The following is a 22031-nucleotide window of genomic DNA, read 5'->3' as shown; positions in this document are numbered from 1 at the left end:
GAAATCTTCCGTGACCTGCTCTACAGTACGGTGGTAGTGTATCTGGATGACATTCTGATTTTCTCTCCTGACCTTATTTCCCACCGGTCCCATGTGAAGGATGTTCTTTCCCGCCTCTGTGCTAACCAGTTGTTTGCAAGCTTGAAAATGTGTTTTTGAAGTCCCTCAAATCTCAATCTTGGGGTATATCGTTTCTGGAACAGGTCTCCAGATGGATCTGGAGAAACTTTCTGCCATTCTCAACTGGCCTCAACCCTCCAGCTTGAAAGCTGTGCAACGTTTTATTGGATTTGACAGCTACTACAGGCAATTTATCAAGCACTTTCCGACATTGATTGCTTCCATTAACGCACTGACCCGGAGGTCAGCCAACCATAGAAATTGAACCCCTTAGGCCATCACTGCATTTGCCACCTTGAATGAGACTTTCGTTTCTGCCCCAGTCCTGACTGAGCCCAACCAAGAGAAACATTTTTTCTTGGAGGTGGACGCCTGGGGGGTAGGGGCTGTTCTTTCGAAAGAATCTCCTATGGGTGATTTACATCCCTGTGGTTTTTTCTCCAGAAAATTCTCCAACTCTGAACATAATTATGGGATTAGTGACAAAGAACTGCTAGCCATTAAACCTGCGCTTGAAGAGTGGCATCATCCTTTAGAAGGTGCTTTCCATCCAGTTACGGTTTAGACCGGCGGTTCCCAAAGTGTGCGCCGCAGCTCCCAAAGGTCCTCCTCTCTCATGCAGCAGTCACTGCATGAGAGAGGAGGATGCTGGGTCCCGGCGCCACGCGGATTGGTAAGTTTTTGTGTTGTTTGTTTTTTCTATGGCTGGCGCACGGCAGAGGGGGACAGCGTGACAGAGGAGGAGGACAGCGTGAGAGAGGAGGTGGACAATGTGAGAGGGGCAGTGGAGGAGGACAGCGTGACAGAGGAGGAGGACAGTGTGACAGAGGAGGAGGACAGCGTGAGAGGGGCAGTGGAGGAGGACAGCCTGAGAGAGGAGGAGGACAGTGTGACAGAGGAGGAGGACAGCGTGACAGAGGAGGAGGACAGCGTGAGAGGGGCAGTGGAGGAGGACAGCATGAGAGAGGCAGTGGAGGAGGACAGCGTGGCAGAGAAGGAGTACAGCGTGACAGAGGTGGAGGACAGCGTGAGAGGGGCAGTGGAGGAGGACAGCGTGAGAGGGGCAGTGGAGGGGGACAGCGTGACAGAGGAGGGGGACAGGGTGACAGAAGAGGAGGGCAGCGTGAGAGAGGGCAGAGGGGGCAGAGTGTCTGGGGGCAGAAAGGGCAGAGGGGGCAGAGTGTCTGGATGTAGATGGGGCAGAGTGTCTGGATGCAGAGGGGGCATTTTTGCATACAACTATATAAGTATTTCTGTCCTGACCTAAATACTTATTGCAAGGAGGACAGCGTGAGAGGGGCAGTGGAGGAGGACAGCGTGAGAGAGGAGGAGGACAGCGTGAGAGAGGCAGTGGAGGAGAACAGCGTGGCACAGAAGGAGTACATCGTGACAGAGGAGGACAGCGTGAGAGGGGCAGTGGAGGAGGACAGCGTGAGAGGGGCAGTGGAGGAGGACAGCGTGAGAGGGGCAGTGGAGGTGGACAGCGTGAGAGGGGCAGTGGAGGGGGACAGCATGACAGAGGAGGGGGACAGGGTGACAGAAGAGGAGGACAGTGTCAGAGGGGCAGAGGAGAGGGACAGCGTGAGAGGGGGCAGAGGAGGGGGACAGCGTGAGAGAGGGCAGTGGAGGGGGACAGTGTGAGAGAGGGCAGAGGAGGGGGACAGCGTGAGAGGGGGCAGCGTGAGAGAGGGCAGAGGGGGCAGAGTGTTTTGGGGCAGAGGGGGCAGAGTGTCTGGATACAGATGGGGAGAGTGTCTGGATGCAGAGGGGGCATTTTTGCATACAACTAAATAAGTATTTCTGTCCTGACCTAAATACTTATTGAAAGGAGGACAGCGTGAGAGGGGCAGTGGAGGAGGACAGCGTGAGAGAGGAGTAGGACAGCGTGAGAGAGGAAGTGGAGGAGGACAGCGTGGCAGAGAAGGAGGACAGCGTGAGAGGGGCAGTGGAGGAGGACAGCGTGAGAGGGGCAGTGGAGGGGGGCAGCGTGAGAGGGGCAGTGGAGGGGGACAGCGTGACAGAGGAGGGGGACAGGGTGACAGAGGAGGAGGACAGCATCAGAGGGGCAGAGGAGAGGGACAGCGTGAGAGGGGCAGTGGAGGGGGACAGTGTGAGAGAGGGCAGAGGAGGGGGACAGCGTGAGAGGGGGCAGCGTGAGAGGGGGCAGAGTGTCTGGGGTAGAGGTGGCAGAGTGTCTGGATGCAGATGGGGCAGAGTGTCTGGATGCAGAGGGGGCATTTTTGCATACAACTAAATAAGTATTTCTGTCCTGACCTAAATACTTATTGCAATTTTTTGACCCAACTACTTCTAAAGCAGCACTGCTCAGTAATTATTTTGGAGGGGTACCTTGAAAAAATGATGGAGACTCTAAGGGTTCCACGAACTGCAAAAGTTTGGGAACCACTGGTTTAGACCGATCATAAAAATGTAGTCTACTTTCGGGATGCTTGGTGTTTGAACCCCCGGCAAGCCAGGTGGTCCTCATTTTTTGCTCGCTTTGACCTGAAATTGACTTTCCGTTCTGGTGCTTAGAATTCTCGGGCTGATGCCCTATGCCGGTCATTCGTTGAGTCTGATCTTAGCCCTACCTCTGCGCCTCCTCGCATATTTGAGCCTTTCACTATTGTTGCCCTCATCAGGACTTCTTATAAGACCCCTCCTGTCGGCTGTTCCTATTTCGAACCACATCTCTGCCTCAAGGATCTTCGTTGGGCTCACACCACAAAATTCGTGGGTCATACTGGATTGGTAAAAACTCTCTCCTTACTGTCTCGTCGTTACTGGTGGCCCACTCCTCGTGTTGATGTGATGGAATTTGTTGCCATGTGTGCTACTTGTGAAGAAAGTACCCAGAAAACCTTCATCTGAGTTACTTTTGCCATTACCTGTCCCTGATCTTCCCTGGGCAAGTGTATCCATGGATTTTATAACGGCTGTAATACCATCTGGGTAACTGTGGACAGATTCTCAAAAATGGCTCATTTAGTCCCTTTGAAAGGTCTTTCCTCTGCTTCCAAACCTGCCCAAGTATTCATCAAAGAATTTTTTTGTCTACGTGGGTGTCCGCAGAAGATAATTGTCACAACCTGCATCCTGCAGGTCCTGCCTGCAGGTACTTTGTTGGACCTTTGTATATATGCCTGTAGTACCACTGTCCACTAAAGGGGGTCCACTGTGGTACTTAGACTGCTCTTACCTGCCTCGTTATTGCTGGAAGCTTAAACACCTGCTTCTGGCCTACATAAGCCTGTCTATCCCAAACAACCTTTGCCAGATCACCTGTTGCAATTACCTGTGTTGCTGTGACTGTTCCCTGGCTCCTGTTTGCTGCCTGTTCTCTGAGTTCCCAGCACATCTATCCGCAGATCATCTCAGCCACTGTGTCTACTCCAGTTTCCTGTGGTAACGCTCTGCAGAATATTGCTACCTGCTCTCTGAACTTCCCAGCACATCTATCCGCAGATCATCACTTTGTGTGCCATCTCCACTACTTCGTGGTAAAGTCCTGCGGACCATTGCATTCTGTAACTGTTGTCCACTGTGTTCCTTAGCTATTTCTGCCATACCCTACCGTACTGCAACCTGAGACCTGTGTAAACGGTGTTATTAAACCACCAGTTCTCACAAGAAGAACTCAATGATCTGATATGGGACCTCAGTGTGTCAAAGCATGCATTTGAACTTTTAGCATCCAGACTAAAAGAAAAGAACTGTCGACAACCATAAATTAAAATAACAGCTTTTCTAACAAGAGAGGCGGGACTTCTTCCTTACTTCAGCCAAGATGAAAAACTTCAAAAACAAAGAGAAAGAAGAAAGTGTATATCGGGGCACATTAGGATGTAAAGTCTAAATCTGTTAAAAAATAATCTCTATTGAACACATTTAAAAGGTAAATAGATCCTACTCCTGCCAAAAGCCAGCAAAATATAAAACCAAAAAAGTGTGAGAATGTGTGAAAATAAAATTGCAGATAAACCGCAATAGCTTTGTTGTCCTCTACTATTAAAGGAATATAATAACACTCCTATTCCTGTCTCCTGTTATTAACTTTGTTATTGATGTCTATTTCTGTAATACAGTAAGCATCATGTATCATATGATAATTGTTGCTGGGATATCACTTGCATTTGTTGTTAATTCAATGTATCCTTATTCTGATTAGACACATAGAATGGGAAAAAGGAGATATTATCACCTAGTAGTCATTGGTGACATTTGTTGTCTCTATTGTTATTAGCCCCAGGGCCGGATTGGCTATCTGGCCGATGGCTAGATGGGCCGGCCTGACTGTTCTTGGCTTCCTGGTCGCTGTAATGTGGGGGGTGATGCCGGTTGCTGTAATGTGGGGGGTGATGCCGGTTGCTGTATTGTGGGGGGTGATGCCGGTTGCTGTAATGTGGGGGGTGATGCCGGTTGCTGTAATGTGGGGGGGTAATGCTGGTTGCTGTAATGTGGTTGGGTATTGATGTAGTATGAGTGTGTGTGGGGGGTTATTTATTGCTGTAATTTGGGTACTAATAATTTATTGACATGGTATTTATTGATGTAATTGGGGTGCTAAGAATGTAATGTTGAGGGTCATTTGGAGAAATAAATATCCCCCCCCCACACACACACACACTCATACCACATCATATTGTACAGCACCAGCAACGCACACTACGCCAGCATCAGTGTGCAACAATATAGTGCATGTAGCCCACAACATGTGGGCCTGTGTGCTTTAAATGCCAGGGCAGATTTCTGGATAAACTTGGTGATTTTAGCGATGAACAAGAGAAAAGGTTTCATCAAGATATAAAGATGATGGAGGAAATGTATAAAGGCACATGAGACAGACACATGGTGGCTGACTATTGCTGGAGCCTCCAATGTGATTGACTTGATAACCCACTTAAAAGAAAATTGTATAAATAGCGTTTTACTATGCATTAACTGTAATAACCCGAATCAGCTTACTATGTTTATCTGTTGTTATACCGAATAAAATGCCATTATGTATTTCATGTGTTTATTTTTGTATGATTTGAGACAATTTCAATGAGATTTGTAAGTAGGATCTGACTGACCATTAAATTTTTTGCATTTTTATGTTTTTCAATGAGGTAAAAAATTAGAGCCAATCTAGCAAAACCAAAGTTATATTCGGAATCTGCACCACAAAGTTACTCTAAAACAGGGGCAAATTGGGAACATAAAGTGGCCCTGGAAAAAAATCTGGAAGTGGCCTCATGTGGGTGGGACCAAATCAACTGCAGGCAGGGCAAACACAAAAGTAGGCGGGATTAGTACAAAGTTGACTATGCCACCAGAGGGCTGTAAAGTGCTAGACTGCCCATTACATACCACCCTTCCCCCAACATTCCCTCTCACGGGACAGAGCTCTAAAACAGGACTGACCCACTGAAATTGGGACATATGATTATTAGTTCATCCACATAATGGCTGCCTCCTCTGTGTACAAGTGATGGGTACATTAATACATAGAAAGTAGGACAAAATGAGCAACTAAATGTAGCAGTAGCAACCCAGTATCAGAGAATGTCATCACAATATACATATTCGTGTTTTTTTAATAACATGGTGCAGAGGAACTGCCAATATAGAAAAATACAGTTGGCAGACTGTCCTGCTCTCTCCTACCTGTTCTTGTTGCTTTCCCTACCTGTGGCTGCTGGTGTCTCTTCATCAGTTGCTGCTTGTCTGGATCCTGGAATGCTGGAGCCCTATTTGGGTAAAAAAATGAGTACATGAAATTTAGAAAACTCCAATGAGCTCCAGTGTTAAATCAATAGCACCCACATTTAATAAATTGGCTTCCCTTTAGCCCCAAAATTAAAATACTAGTATTCACATTTAATAAATAAACCTATTTCACTCCCTCCAATCAGCCCCAGCAATAAATTTAATAGTATTTACATTTAATAAATATAGCCATTTCTCACAACCATGCCTGCATTAAATAATTCATATTCACATTTAATAAATAGCCCTCTTTCTCAAACTCAGCCAGCCCCACATTCAATTAATAGCCCCTAACCACCCCATTTTAAAGTAATAGGCCCCGCTATTAAACACCTACCTCACACCCATATTACATTTCCACGAGCCCCCTTTGCCATCACACACATTACATTGCCACAAGCCCCCTTGCCATCCCACACACACACACACACATTACATTTCCACAAGCCCCCTTTGTGAACACACAACATTGCCATCAGCCACCCCTGCTGCCCACACACACACATTGCCATCAGCCCCCTCCCTGCTGCCCACACACATTGCCATCAGCCCCCTCCCTGCTGCCCTCACGCACACAACATTGCCATCAGCCCCCCCCCGCCACTGCTGCCCTCACACACACGACATTGCCATCAGCCCCCCCATTGCTGCCCTCACACACACAACATTGCCATCAGGCCCCCCCCCGCCACTGCTGCCCTCACACACACAACATTGCCAACAGCCCCCCCCAAGTTGCTCTCTCACACACACACACACACGCACACACACACATACACACACACACACACACACACACAGCCAACAGCCCCCCCCCCAAGTTGCTCTCACCCATACACACATAGCCAACAGGCCCCCCAGCTGCTCACACACACACACACACACACACACACACACACACACACACACACACAGCCAACAGGCCCCCCCAGCTGCTCACACACACACACACACACACACACACACACACAACCAGCCAACAGGCCCCCCAGCTGCTCACACACACACATAGCCAACAGCCCCCCCCAGCTGCTCACACACACACAGTCAACAAGCTCACCCAGCTGCACACACAGACAACAGGCCCCCCCAGCTGCTCACACACACACACACACACACACAGCCAACAGGCCCCCCCAGCTGCTCACACACACACACACACACACAGTCAACAAGCTCCCCCAGCTGCACACACAGACAACAGGCCCCCCCAGCTGCTCACACACACACACACACACACACACACACACACACACACACACACAGCCAACAGGCCCCCCCAGCTGCTCACACACACACATAGCTAACAGGCCCCCCCAGCTGCTCTCACACACACAGCCAACAGGCCCCCCCGGCTGCTCACACACACACACAGCCAACAGGCCCCCCAGCTGCTCACACACACATACAGCCAACAGCCCCCCCAGCTGCTCTCACACACACACAGCCAACAGGCCCCCCAGCTGCTCACACACACACAGCCAACAGGCCCCCCCAGCTGCTCACACACACACATAGCCAACAAGCCCCCCCAGCTGCTCTCACACACACAGCCAACAGGCCCCCCCAGCTGCTCTCACACACACAGCCAACAGCCCCCCCCAGCTGCTTTCACACACACAGCCAACAGGCCCCCCCAGCTGCTCACACACACACAGCCAACAGGCCCCCCCAGCTGCTCACACACACACAACCAACAGGCCCCCAGCTGCTCTCACAGACACAGCCAACAGGCCCCCCCAGCTGCTCTCACAGACACAGCCAACAGGCCCCCCCAGCTGCTCTTACAGACACAGCCAACAGCCCCCCCCAGCTGCTCACACACACAAAGCCAACAGCCCACCCCCCCCAGCTGCAGTCGCACACACAGCCAACAGGCCCCCCAGCTGCTCACAGACACAGCCAACAGGCCCCCCCAGCTGTTTACACACACACACACACGCACACACACACACACACAGCCAACAGCCCCCTCCCCAGCTGCTCACAGACACAGCCAACAGGCCCCCCAGCTGCTCACACACACACACACACACACACACACACACACACACACACAGCCAACAGCCCCCCCCCCAGCTGCTATTGCACACACAGCCAGCAGGCTCCCCCAGCTGCTCACAGACACAGCCAACAGGCCCCCCAGCTGCGCTCTCTCTCTCACACACACACATAGACAACAGGCCCCCACCACTGCGAACACGCACACAAACATACACACAAAAACACATAGCCTACACTTACCTTTCAGTAGCTTCCAGCGGTGCTTCTCTGCTCACATGGACGGCACCTGTCACATGGTGCGCGTCCCATGTGATATCTAATCCTCCTGTGATAGGCCACACATATGGAAGAGGGACCGCAGATCTGCGGCCACTTGCAGGAAGTTGGCTGGTGCCGGCCACCTTCCTTGTTGAGGAAAAAAATTCAATGAAAAAAAAAAGAACGATCAGGCGGCCTCAGTAAGTCATCAGCCTACAGGTAAATTTCCCGGTAAGGCCTGTGACCAATCCGCCCCTGCTCCAAAAGCACTCTATTAACATTGGCAATAAAATGGGTGTTGACCAGTGTTATCATCTATTTTTTGCATAAAAGTGAAATACTATTTTTTCTAAAAGAAAATTGTTTACTTTATACAAAATATAGTTATAAAAACCTAGTGCTTGTTGGCACTCCTAAATATGTCACCACTATTTTTTCTCTGAATGTAAAGTTACCTCTGATCTTCTAACTTTGCCTCTCCTGATACCAAATCTAGAACTCTTTCCTCCTCCAGCAGACCTCCAAACATCATTCAAAAAAAAGAGTTGGTGGACAAAACAAAGGGAATAAAAAGCAATAAGAATAAAACTCTTTTGTTTTCTTTCTCTCTCTCTCATCTCTCTCCCTCTCTCTCTACAATCTACATCAATGCTTTTTCTGTGAAGCACTTTAAAAATGGTCTGAATTAGCAAACCGTTACATTTTTAATTGTTTGGCCGAATGTCTGGCTTTTATAGTGTGCTGACAAATCAGATTGGTGAAATTACCTGTGGGAGAATCACTCATGTTTGAATGTACCATACAATTGTTAGCAAGTAATTGTGAATTGTCTGTGTGTATTTTTGAATAAGTAATTCAGTGCTTAACAGGAACTGTTTTCATCCAGGATGAGGAAGGAATATGACAGAAGCCATAACGATGGGTGCAGTATTGAAGAAGGTGACTGTGGCGGAGGTTCTGCTTCGGTTACCAGCCACTCAGAAAGGAATAGCAGTCAAAACTTGAGACATTCACGAAATGTTCGTAATAAAAGCTCAGAGACAAAATCATTGGAGATTAAAATACATGAAACAATAGGTGGGCTATTTGTTATTTTAAAAAGTAGAATTTGTTTGTTTTACAAAGTAATAAAATGTATCAGCATATGTCTTCAATCAAAATACCTTTGTAACTATATAACAATTCCCTTTACTGATTGACATAATGTTCTTAATTTATGTTATACATGATGCTATATGAAAAATTACATATGTATCTATAATGAATATATCTAAATCAAACAGTAACAGTAACATTAACTAATTGTCTATATGGTGAATGCCTTATAAATATCACCTGCAAGATGTAAAATGTGTTAATTGAAAGGCTGGCATCCAATCTATAGCACCTCTTAACATGCACAAAGCCAGTTCGGAAGTACGCCCCCTTCAAACACTCTCTCCATGCTCAAGACTGATTTACATCTCTCATTCTGTAATATGAAGTCTCCTTTTCGCTTATGCCACATTGAGCAAGGAACACCCTTTGTTAGCAACCTGCTCCAACACCTTTGTACCCCCCCCACCCACAGACTCTGCCCTTTCCAAAGGAACAGGTGCATTTTTAAAAAAAAATAGAGATGCGCTTGCTCTGTTGCCACAAATACATACCGTATTTCCCCATGTATAAGACGCACCTTTTTCACAAATATTTTGGGTCTAAAAACTGGGTGCATCTTGTACAGTGCCAGCTCTATTTACCTCCGAGTCCAGAATGCAGCATGACATTGCTGATAGAGACTCAGCCTCCTGCACCCTCGCTCCAGTCTCTTCTCTCTCGGAGCTATCAATCACGTGACCGAGAGTTCCGATGAGCGCCGATGAGTTCTGATGAGACAAGTCTACTTGTCTACTGCACAGTGTTGTTGACAAGAGACAAGTCACGGTAGCGTTGCCTTCCTGTCAGACGCTAAATATTAACAGTTTCGAAATTAGACCTGCAATCTGTATTTCAGCATCAATCTCTGCTTCCTGTCAGATGTTAAAATCTATAGGCAGGGGTAGCCCAATATTAACAGTTTCAGAATTAGACTTGATGCATTCTTTTTCAAATTTTGGGCCCCAAAATTAAGGTACGTCTTATACATGGGGAAATACGGTAGTTCTATGTCTCTTTCTAAGGTGTACTTTAACACTCCAGTAAGAACAGTAAGTAAGCAGACCAAATTCAAAAACATGGAAATGTCGAGAAATTATTTGATAGCAATACGGATGGGGTGTCAATAGTGGAAACATATACATTTCAGAACAATCCATGGAGATATTTGTGGAATGTTAAAGCTGAATTACCACCTAGGACATAGGAGCCAGATCTGTGGGTGCTCAAGCGCCCCCAATATTTGTTCTACTAAAAGCACTAACCATGTCTATTCATGACATTTTTCAGTCATATAGTGACCGGAGGTCATAAGAGCACCCCAGGACAATTTTATAATACAGAACCAAAAAATCCATAAAGCTCATTTTTAAAGTGTGTTGTGTGAGAGCAGGAGGACTAACCACAAGCTCCTGTTTTCGTCTGGGGCTGTGGCAGGAATGGAGGGGGAGAGAACATGTTAGGAATATATTATTTTCTAACAACCAGATTTTCATGAAGTACACAGCTTTATTTGCAAAATACCAGTGGGACACTACTCATTATTTTCAACCCACATTATACAAAAATGTCAGTTGGATGTCTTTTATGGCAGAAATGCTATATGACCAAGGGATTTGTGACTTGATCTTTAGTATAGTTAAAAAGTAATTTTTAATAAGAAAAAGCTGAAAAAATAGAAAAATTTAATTACATACGTCAAGGTCTAACATTCACAAAATTTTATAGCTAAAAAACAATTTAGTTATCATTCTAAAATGTTGAAATACTGATATTTTCTAAAATGAACCAAGAATGTAACTCTGAATGTGCTCCACGGTCCACTGCAAGGTTCATATCCACAGTTACTGTTTAGTGTTTATATTGTATATATTCTAATAAAAGAAAATATGAATACTCTTTTGACTTTTGAGAACAATAACCCATGTACTCATTTACTCCTGTTGAAGAATCACCTGATTCACATGTTCTTAGTCTATAGTTTCTATGTTATTTATATATATTTTTTATATATATATATATATATATATATATATATATATATATATAAAACCACAATACCAACAATTCGGTGCGCTCAAGTCAAATATAGTAGATATTAAAAGTTCCAACGTGCTTTGTTCGTGATCCTACTCTTCTTCTCATGCAATTTACTTAAACACCAGCAGTATATAGTCTGCGCGTCTTCCCTTCCGTCTCCCGATCTCCACGGGGAAACAACCAACACACCTACAATATCAAAAACACAGGGGCGCTTCCATAGTGTATTATCCAAGTAAAATGTTTTATTCCAAACATTAAAATAGCACGTACCAGATGGCAAAGGTATTCAGGCATAAATAGTACAAAGGTTCTGATATTCACATACGAACAGCAATATTTGAAGCAGCTCGAAGTCAGAGAGTCTCCACAATCACCTCTACGCGTTTCATCCCTTAGGACTTCGTCGGGAGGACGAAGTCCTAAGGGATGAAACACGTAGAGGTGATTGTGGAGACTCTCTGACTTCGAGCTGCTTCAAATATTGCTGTTCGTATGTGAATATCAGAGCTGTTGTACTATTTATGCCTGAATACCTTTGCCATCTGGTACGTGCTATTTTAATGTTTGGAATAAAACATTTTACTTGGATAATACACTATGGAAGCGCCCCTGTGTTTTTGATAATATATATATATATATGTATGTGTATATATATATATATATATATATATATATATATATATATATATATATATGTATGTATCAAGCTGCGATTTTTAAAAAAATGTAAACTCTTCGCAAATCCCAAGAGATAACCGACGATTTTAAGTGCAAAATCGCCGTATGTGTTAACCTGCGATTTTGACTTTCCAAAATCCAATCTCTGGCGAATTGTGTAGATTTTAAAACACCTTTCTCTCCCGTGTTGTAGTCAAACTTGCCAGAGATTAAACCCAAACTCGCCCGAGTTTCAACAGAGACTGAAACTCGCCCGAGATAATAAAAGCAGTTTGTTTGAGCTATCTGAAACAATGTTAATATAACAGGAGGCAAAATGGAAGTTTAAAGAAAGCATTTTTTTATGATTATTCATTTTCTTAAGAGGGAGAAAATATTTTATGAATAATGTGCCATATTTAATTAATGATTATATGTAAGTTTTTTTTTTAATTTTTATTATATTATAGTGGCTTAATATTTCATCACCAGTGGGGCAATATTTATATTTTTATGAATTGGCAACACTTAATATTTCCTGATGGGTACCCTATTAAAAGTACATACTTGTGGCACTACAATTGTCAGCATGCACATGAACATTTGAAGTGTCACAAGTATATAGTTTAAATGGTGTCCCCACCAGGAAATATTAACATCATGGGAAATAAAAATATTTTGCCACTGGCAATTAGATAGTAAGTCAATATAGTAAAATAATTTAAAAAACAAACAAACATATATTAATTACATAAATTAGCACTCTTCATGTGTAGGTGTTGAATTTGCTCTTGGTAAGGGACATATTTCAAAGATAAGTGTATGTCAAAATAAGATGTATCTCAAGGGGAAGGGTTGCTTAGCATGCATCTAATGCCCCTTACTATACTATGATGTACTTACACCTGAATGCCCCTTATCTGCCTCTTGAAGTGCAAGAGGCTGCAGGTTTAGATACACGTATCTTAAAACATTGGTGCAATATGGGCATATGGGCATCACAACGCATTTTGCAAAATGTACAAAATTTCAACGTACTGACGCATTTGCATTAAACAAATGCAAATAGGTAGATGCATACAGATGCTGCACAGAATGCCAGCCACCAATGCCTGTTTTTGTCAGAGGATGATAATGCAGATGGCTAAGAGTAGCCATAGGTACTTTACTCAGCAGCGACAATAGTTATTCTGCTACCTTAAGTATCAACTGTTCCCCACATCTCTTTTTAATTGTAAGCATTTGGCCAGGCCCATCTTTACCTTCTGTTCCATGTCATTGCAATTTTTTTTTCGTGTCATGATCCCTGCAATGGACATTAATATGTAATATGCAGCACATACTGTAGACTGATTAATAAATTACATAAATTTGCATAACTAATTAATTTGTAAAATAATAACTTACCGTAAGCTAATTTTGAAACATTTTTGCCTGGCTAAAACATAAATCATGCTTTATTTAAACTTCCATTGTGCCTTCTGTTATATTAACATTGCCATACAGTGTAACAGTAATTTGTTTGCTAATCTTGCCTATAAAAAGTAGTCTGTTGTATCTGGAAATTTTGCAAACTCCCCCAAATTTGATTTCAGAATTTTACAGCTTTATACAATTAGCGATTTGTATAGCTAGAGCAGCAAAAAGTCGGGACTGAGATTTGTAGCGATTTTGAGAATGGTGATTTTAAAAGAAGCACTACTCTGGCGATTTTACATCTAATAAATCTGCGATTTTAAACTCCCTGGAGAAAATTGCTGGAAATGCAAAATCGCAGCTTGATAGATTTATCCCCATGTATCCATCTACTTCTCCAACTCAACATACTATATAATACAATTGTATGTTGTTTGTTTTATATTTTCAGTTTATTCAGACTATGCAACATATTTTATTTGTTTATTCAATTAAATATTGCACCAGGTATGGTTCAAAGAAACATAAACTAGTTTAAACTAACTGTGCATGAAAAATTGCATATGTGTCTAGTTTTAATTTTTTAGTGATTTTGTGGTGTGTGAGTTGTATTAAGATTTTATAAACATTTAACTTATATATTTAGATTGGTAAAAGTACAGCCATTGGTTTGGTTCTCATTCTTTTTGGATTAAAATGCAGGAAAACAATAAGAAAAAATAACAAATTGCTAAGGCCAGAGCTGTCAAGGTAAGTAGAACTCAAACATACCCCTCCATGATTTACCTGCAGGCAGGGCCGGTGCTAGGGTCCTTGGCGCCCTAGGCACACTTTCAAAATCAGCGCCCCCCCCCCCCCCGGCACATTTTCAAAATCGGCGCCCTCACCTAGCACACTTACAAAATCTGCGCCCCCATCCGGCACACTGTCAAAATCGGCGCCCCCCCCCACCTGGCACACTTACAAAATCGGTGCCCCCACCCGGCACACTGTCAAAATCGGCGCCCCCCCCTCCCCACATCTTTTCGTACCTTAACTTGCCTCCATAAAGCTGCTCCTCTCTGCTCCATCTCCTCCCCTCCACTCACTGACACTGTCGGGCCGTGATGATGATGTCACGCCCGACAGTCAGTGAGTGGAGGGGAGGAGATGGAGCAGAGAGGCGGCGGTGGTGATCAATAGCTCCTTCCCCCTCCCCGTGGATATATCTGAAGCTGTGCGGCGGCCGTGAAAGGTATGGTCAGCGGTCGCCACACAGTTTTAAAGTAATTTTCATTCAGTGGCGCCCTCCAGAGCCCAGAGCCCTAGGTAACTGCCTAACCTTGCCTAATGGGAGTGCCGGGCCTGCCTGCAGGCCAATATACAAATTAACATCCTAGATTACAAAAATGTGGTAGGTTCACCAGTTCTCTGCAAATTAAAGATCCAGTTAAAACATTGATATCATAAATTGTTTCATTCTTTATCTTTTCTGTTTTGCAGGTAAAAGAAAACACAAGAGTCATTCAGCTCACACACATTCCTCTTTAAACCAGATACCTCCTCTGTCTAGCCTCTCTGGCCCAAACATTGAAAAATATCATCTTTATTGTGACACATTAAGAGCTGATTACAGAGTTGCAAAAAGACTATCTTCAAGCCATCACTGCTTATCAGATTCGACTCTGGCACCTTATCCTCATGCTGCTGTTGCATCTACTACTGGACATAAGAATATTCATGAAGAAACGAGAGGGCTTCAGCAGTCCAGCCAAACTTCATCCATAAACTCCACATTGAGCCTCTTGTTTGGGAAGAAAGGCTTTTCAAGTGCATTAGTTTTGTCTGGCCTTTCAGCTGCTGATGGAGATAACACAGCAGATACTCTGTCCTCCAGTAGTGTAAACCTAGTAATGTGTCCACATTCTAGAGTGGAAAAGCAGAGTACCGAGGTAAATTGAAAACTTAGTTATTGTGCTCCACCTATTTTTGTTTATTAACTCAGTAATTGCTAATAAGATTTTTTTATGAAAACAAAACAAAAATCCAAATATGCAAATTGCAGACAAAGGTGGAACTGCCTTGATTTCACAGTCACCGGTTTATGTAAAGGAGTACTGATAAGCAACTTCTGTTTTTCAGGTGTCTCAATAAGTGGGGAAAAAGTATAAAAAAGTTGGGATCTCAAAAGCTTGGTCTTACAAGATGCCACATTGCTGTTTTATCAAAAGTGATAATTTTTGCAGTGAAGTATTGAATCACATCATAAGACTCAAACCAGTGCACTGTTATGAAGTGTTAAAGTTGTTGTCGTCCCCCCCCCCCCACACATATACATGAAAGGGTTACTACCAGCAATGACACTGCTATCGCCAGCATTAACCCTTACTGACTGTAAGATTCTTCTGTTCAGGGGGAAGCCTATTTAATATGGTCATCCAACGTAATACTGGCTACGAATGACAGGTGGCAGTGCAATGACAACTGCAACACTCTTCTATAACATTTACTGCAGACTCAGCAGTTCTGCTAAGGTCAATCCAATCAGAACTAAGAGACCTCACTTGTAGTGCCAGCAGCTTACACACAAAACTTAATGGATGATGTCATTACTGTACTCAGCACTTCTGCTAAATGTGAAGACAATTAGGACTTGGAGACTTCACCTGTATGCAGACTGTATAAAGCCCTCACTTCTACCAAGCTTCGCACAAGCAATTTGTCTTGTTTGCTTGTTCCTTTACGTCAGCTTCGTCCCTCATGTTTATATCTTCTCCAAGCCATTGACTTCAGCTTTGTCCCTCAGACCCTGTCCTCTCAGGACTAAATAACTTGGCCTGGAGCAACCAGCACTGTTGTATATTTTTCTATTTACATTTACCATATACATCTAATTGCGACCATGCAGAAACAGAATCTAGAGAATCGATTTTTAAAAGATCTTATTTATTAATATAACAAAATAAAAATGTATACATCATTTTAAAATACATTCATCTTATCATGCGTTGATGTGTTGACTCCTATGCCATAAAGTTGTATACAATGCGTAATAAGATCAATGTGTTGAGTTTTAAAATAATATATATATTTATTTTGTTGTATTAATAATTCCTGGGCAGCTGAAAATCAGATTGTTTATTGCTTTGATAAGCGGTAATAAGGCTGATTTTTTTTGTTATAGACGCTAATCAAACGACCCCTTGGGGCCTGATTAAGAGTTTGATGCATTTTATGCCCTTAACATACATGGAAAAATCTGGTTGTAAAAATGAAGCAGTCTTACTGTTAGGACCCAACAGAGACGGTGGGCTGCGTCTTCTGTCTGGGCATCTATGTCTAGTCATATAGCTTGGTTCCACTGGCAACAGAATCCGTCACAGATACCTGACTGCGTCATCGGTCTGTGCAATGCGTTGCGTCTCAGTAGCATCAATAATGTGGCTTCTGATTGTTTCCTTTTGTGATCAGATAGTTTCATCATTGGACACAGCCATATTAGAAATAGCTGTTTAATGTGTTCTATCATTGCTTTAGGCTGCTGCTATTGGATTCCTGCTCTTTACAAGGCTTCCTTTTCCTGTTTCTTGTGCTGTTGTAGTTTATCTTTGCTAGTGTGTGCTTGCGTCTATTAAGTTTTGGTTTTTGCTCGTACTCTGCCCGCCCAAACTTTGGACTATGTTTTAGACTTTGCTACAACTTACCCACCTTGACCTTGATTTTGGATTTGACTTCTGTTGTAAACTATTCTTTTTGCACTTTTGCTGGAGACTGGTGCTTGATCTCTTCTCTTCATGTCACGTCCTACCTCCACAATACTTGTCAACCTAAGCCCACATTACTTACAGTTTAAGACCTTGGGGCATCCAAGTATTGGTGAGCAACACATGCTGTATAAAGAACAGTGTCTGCTATAGGTGAATACTTATGCAAAATGATTATGCAGGTCTTAGAGTTGGCATCACTTATGTGTGTATATTTTGAGTTTCACATTTCTCAAGATACAACTCAAACCACAGCAATATTTCTACGTTAGGTGTATATCAGGCATACAAATGTGCATACTTACTCCCACCTATAGCATATTGATGTGACTTGACAGTTATGAATGCAAAAGTGGCATTAACCTATTTATAAACAATATAATTGTCATAAACGTAGCTGTTCCACAATCTTGTGCTGCTGATTTCCTCTGCCTCTGTGTAGAGGTCAGCGCTTCCTGGTTCGTATGGTCACATGATCGTGGCTGGGAGGCATCATAGCCTATCTACACAGTATATAAAACATTCTGAGACTGTAGCAGTGTCAGAGCATCAAGTGTCTCAGCTTGTCTGACTCCAACTTCATGTTCGGTTCCTGTGCTCTTACTCCCCAAGTTGCTATCCTGTTCATTGATTGTTTGTGTACCAGACCCTGGCTCCGTCCTGACACTCCATCTGCCTCCTGATTCTGCTACCGCATTGCTCTCCTATATAATAGACTCCGGCTCTGTTCTGAATATCCATCTGCCTCCTGACTCTTTACCTCATTGTCCGCCGGTGTACCAGACCCCGGTTTGTTCTGTCACTCCACCTGCCACCAGTACCTATTACTTTATTTGCCATTTGTGTACCAATTCAGACTCAGTTGCTCTGAATGCTGTCAGTGGCTTTCCTCTCCTACCGTGTTGAGTATTGTATGTTACACCTGCTGGTGACCTGTGGGTTCTCGGCAGCAAAGCTCATCCCATCTTGTGGCGGTTCCTGGTAAAAAAAACGGGGAATCCGTTCATTACAATAATGTAATGAAGTGTCATATACACAAGAGAGAATAGTGTCTTGACAGTGTGATTAATGACCAAGCTACTCTGTCGGCTTTTATTTAAATTTCTTGCAATCTTTTACACACCATTGCTACCAACATTGATGTCTTGCCTTTCTTCTAACTTTTTCTTTGCTATATTAGAACATGAATTGCTATCTTTCGTCGTCTCTCCACTTAAGTTTTTATTACTCAGAATCAGATATAGGCATGTTTCTCATAAGAAACATCCAGCAAGTTTTAAATAGGCTCTTTTTTACACACATTTTGCTTTCAAGCAAATGTTGCCTGTAGTAATTTTTGGATGGTTTTTTGACAGGCTGCCCTCTCAAACCACTAATTATGTAAAACTTTTCTTCTCCTATGTCTTACCATCCTTCTATGCTTTCTAGGCTTATTTCCTTACACATATATTTTTTAACTACAGAAATCAAAAGTGATTTTAAATTGTTTTATAAATTGGTGAAATTTTTAGTTGGAAAACTGTATTTTCGAAAACTACACTTTAAAAAAATGGATAAAAATGGCATTTGAATGTCTCACACAATACCTATGTACCAAATAAATAATGTCCAAAATATGTAACTATTATTTTTGCCAAATGCATAGATCCCATATGTGAAGATACTGGGTTTTCTAACCCAATTCTACCCACTTTATGCTGGCTGGCCACCCAGGGGTGCCATACTATGCCAGACAAGCCTACCCAGTACCTTCTCGGATTCTTATAGTCACTCAGGCAAATGCAGTTAGAAAAGTACAACAGCACATTTATTGTAATAAAAACAAAACTAGATTATATACAAACAGTAAATAAATACCAGGCAGGTTTACCACATCATCTGTCCCTTACCCCACTAGCTTCAGGAGTTAGTCACCTGGCTGTCCTGACTTGAAGACCCATGGATCTGCAGATGTAGTTCACTGGTAGAGAATGTCAACACAACATCAGAGCTTGCACCTTCCAGGAATCAATCCACAGAATGAACAACCCTCCTCCCCCCCTCGAGTGGTTCCTTATATCCAGGGTCAAATCTCAACAGTTCTTTCCCCTCCCTCTGCACACCCCTGGCTCTTTCCCTCTTAAACATTAGTGGGTGCTGGATCAGGGGGTTTGAGGGGGAGTGGAGATGATCTGTGCTTCCACAAAAACACCCTGCTTGGTACAAACAAAATGTCTGGACTAGTCCTGTTGAGAAAAATGGATACTAATTGGCCTTCCCCTTTACCTGTATCCTGCAATCTGATTCTTACCCATAACCCACCTAGCTTCACTTTAAGCACAATGAATAACAGCTTCACTGCAATATCAATAAGATACAACAATTAACATATTTACATTGAGTAGCATATAGTGAAAAGGTACAATGTCCCCTTATCCACATGAAATTAGACACTGCAGTTGTCCTCTGGTGAGACGGGGAACAAAACCAAGGCTATAAAAAGTATATGTTATAATCCACATATTGTAAGAAACGAGGGACAGGCTGGTTAAGGTCACACCATATATGTACATCTGTTGGAATTCTAGACTCGTGTGACAAATGTGTATTAATGTTATTGCTTGGGGCATTAAAAAAGTGATATTACTGCAATAAGTCCTGGGAAACTAAGGAACATTTAGACATTTATGAAAGAGGAAGAGCTAGCACCATAGAGTCTATGGTGGTGGCCACCTAATTGTGGGATAGCTGCCACCATAGATTCTAATTCTAATTTTTGGGGCAGAAAAATTAAACACAAAACTTCAGTATGAAAGATATTTTCGTTATAATGCTGTGTGCCAAAACATTCGCTGTTGCTATACTTAACATGATGAACTTATTGTACATGGGTGACCATTTCTTGTTAATAGCAAGAACATAATAGTCAATTATTTAAAAATTATCTATTTCTTCCAGAAATTCTATGGGACTTTTGACACCGACGAGCCTATTGATGCTGGTCAAGAACATCAAGTTGAGGCTGCTGAGACACCTTACCTGGAATAGAGAAAAATATTGTTAATATCCAAAAAAACTCCATTTCTTGCATATGCAAAGTCGCATGGAACAACCCTTTCTTCCATAATAAAATCACAGCTCTAATTGCAAACCAAATGATTCTTACATTACTATGAAATATTTTCAGGGTTATTAATTGTGAACACTGCTGAATAGTACACATTTGTGCACACATCTTCCAACATCTGCATGCACAGCCCTTTATTATAAACTTGTATTTTTGTTTTTATTACATCTTATATGACCAACATATTAAAGCACCAATAAACCTCAAAATTTACATTTCGGGATTTGAACCATGCAGCTGTAGATTAGTTCCTCATTTAATCCTGCTGATAATTGTGCCCTTAGGTACTTACTCCATCAAAGTTCTCTTCAGAGAAGCAGACATCTTACGTTTTTGGGCTCTGCCTCTACTAAGCATCTTTGTTATATAAGCTAGTTACAATTACACAAGTACATATGTACATTTTGTTCAACACTGTATCCAAACAAAAAGAATAACTTTGCTACATAATGGCAAATCAAAATAGTCCCAAATCAACACTCCTCACTTTGCTAAAGGCAGCAGCCCTGTGTATCCTGTTTTGATATCCAGGGGTATAACTACAGTGAGGTTGGTGGCCCAGTGATGTGTCCATCCACTCGGGAAGCAGCAGCACTGTTCTTCTGAGCTGGTGATGGGACTGGCTTCAGCGCAGTGGAACCTGTTTGGGCTTTCAGTTTTTATGTGATTTATAAAGTCATGGCACACTTAATACCACATAATATTCTTCTGGGTTCAGATGCTGGAATATGGAATTGCATGCTATTGAATTTATGAATATGCCTATTATTAGCGTTTACTTATAGGGCACCGCAAAATTTTGCAGTGCAAGACAGTAGGGAATCAGATTGAATGTAAAGCATAACAATAAGTCGTACAGCGTACATGAGGTGGTTAATGATAGAAGAAGAAGTTAGAAAGAACAAGTTCTGCTTGTGGAAGCTTCCAAAATAGTGGGGGAGCCTATGACAGAAGAATGGTACACAAAGAGTGGGAGACGAAAATGAAGGCTGTGCCTGTGGTACAGGAAAAGGTATCAGGTAGACTTTGCTGGAGAGGGGGATTTTCAAGGAGTGTTTACAAGTTTGGAGGCTAGGAGAGAGTCTGTTTGGGCATGGAAATGAGTTCCATAAGTGAGGAGTAGCATGGGAGAAGTCTTGAATGTGTGAGTGGCATGTGGATATCGGTGAGGAAGAGAGATTTCAGAGGGGGAGGTGTGGTTGAAGACTGTTTAAGTAAGAGACATAAGGTACACTCAGAGTCTAGAGGCCCTAGATCTTTCTACACAAAGATTCACAATATTCAATTTTGGATAGAATCTACTTGCATGTCTATAGCATCCAAATATATAACCATTATATTTATCTACATTGAAACTCATATCATATGAGCCCAGCACAATTCTCCAATCCAATCCAAGTCCTGTATAGATGATACATTTTGGGTAATTTTGTGTCAACTATAAACACAAGACCTATGGTCGAATAGGGCCGGTGTATGATGGTATGTCATACCGCCACTTCTACTGCTTTGATTGTAAATCTATGAAATTCCTTTCACTTACATTTTCCATACATCTCCGTCTAAATGTCCACTTTCACCACTGCACAAGACTAAGACTCAATTACAAACCAAAAACAACGCAGACATGTACTGTTTCTTTATATACACGAAAGGTATTACTTGTCCACTTGACACATTTTAAGGTGTACACCCACTTCCTCGTCTGCCCCCAGAAATTTTTTTTTTTACCTAATATAAATGTTATTATCAATGTTCATTTTACTTCTAAAATACTGCACGGTTAATTAATGTGTTAA

The 22031-nt window shown here is 42.7% G+C and overlaps 1 protein-coding gene across 1 annotated transcript in view; it reads left to right on the top strand.

Annotated features, from left to right (window-relative positions):
* PCNX2 (pecanex 2) overlaps positions 1-20466 on the top strand; it is a 433517-nt gene extending 413051 nt beyond the window's left edge. Inside the window, exons 32-34 of the mRNA XM_075203493.1 lie at positions 9020-9210; positions 14866-15314; positions 20064-20466. Of these exons, the coding sequence (XP_075059594.1) occupies positions 9020-9210; positions 14866-15314; positions 20064-20153 (730 nt within the window). The 3' untranslated portion in view covers positions 20154-20466. The remainder of the gene's footprint in view (positions 1-9019; positions 9211-14865; positions 15315-20063) is intronic.
* The last annotated feature ends 1565 nt before the right edge of the window (positions 20467-22031 follow it).

This window comes from Mixophyes fleayi, chromosome 3 (assembly GCF_038048845.1).
Source record: "Mixophyes fleayi isolate aMixFle1 chromosome 3, aMixFle1.hap1, whole genome shotgun sequence".
Classification (NCBI taxonomy): domain Eukaryota; kingdom Metazoa; phylum Chordata; class Amphibia; order Anura; family Limnodynastidae; genus Mixophyes; species Mixophyes fleayi.
This window is presented reverse-complemented; position numbering and strand designations above follow the sequence as displayed.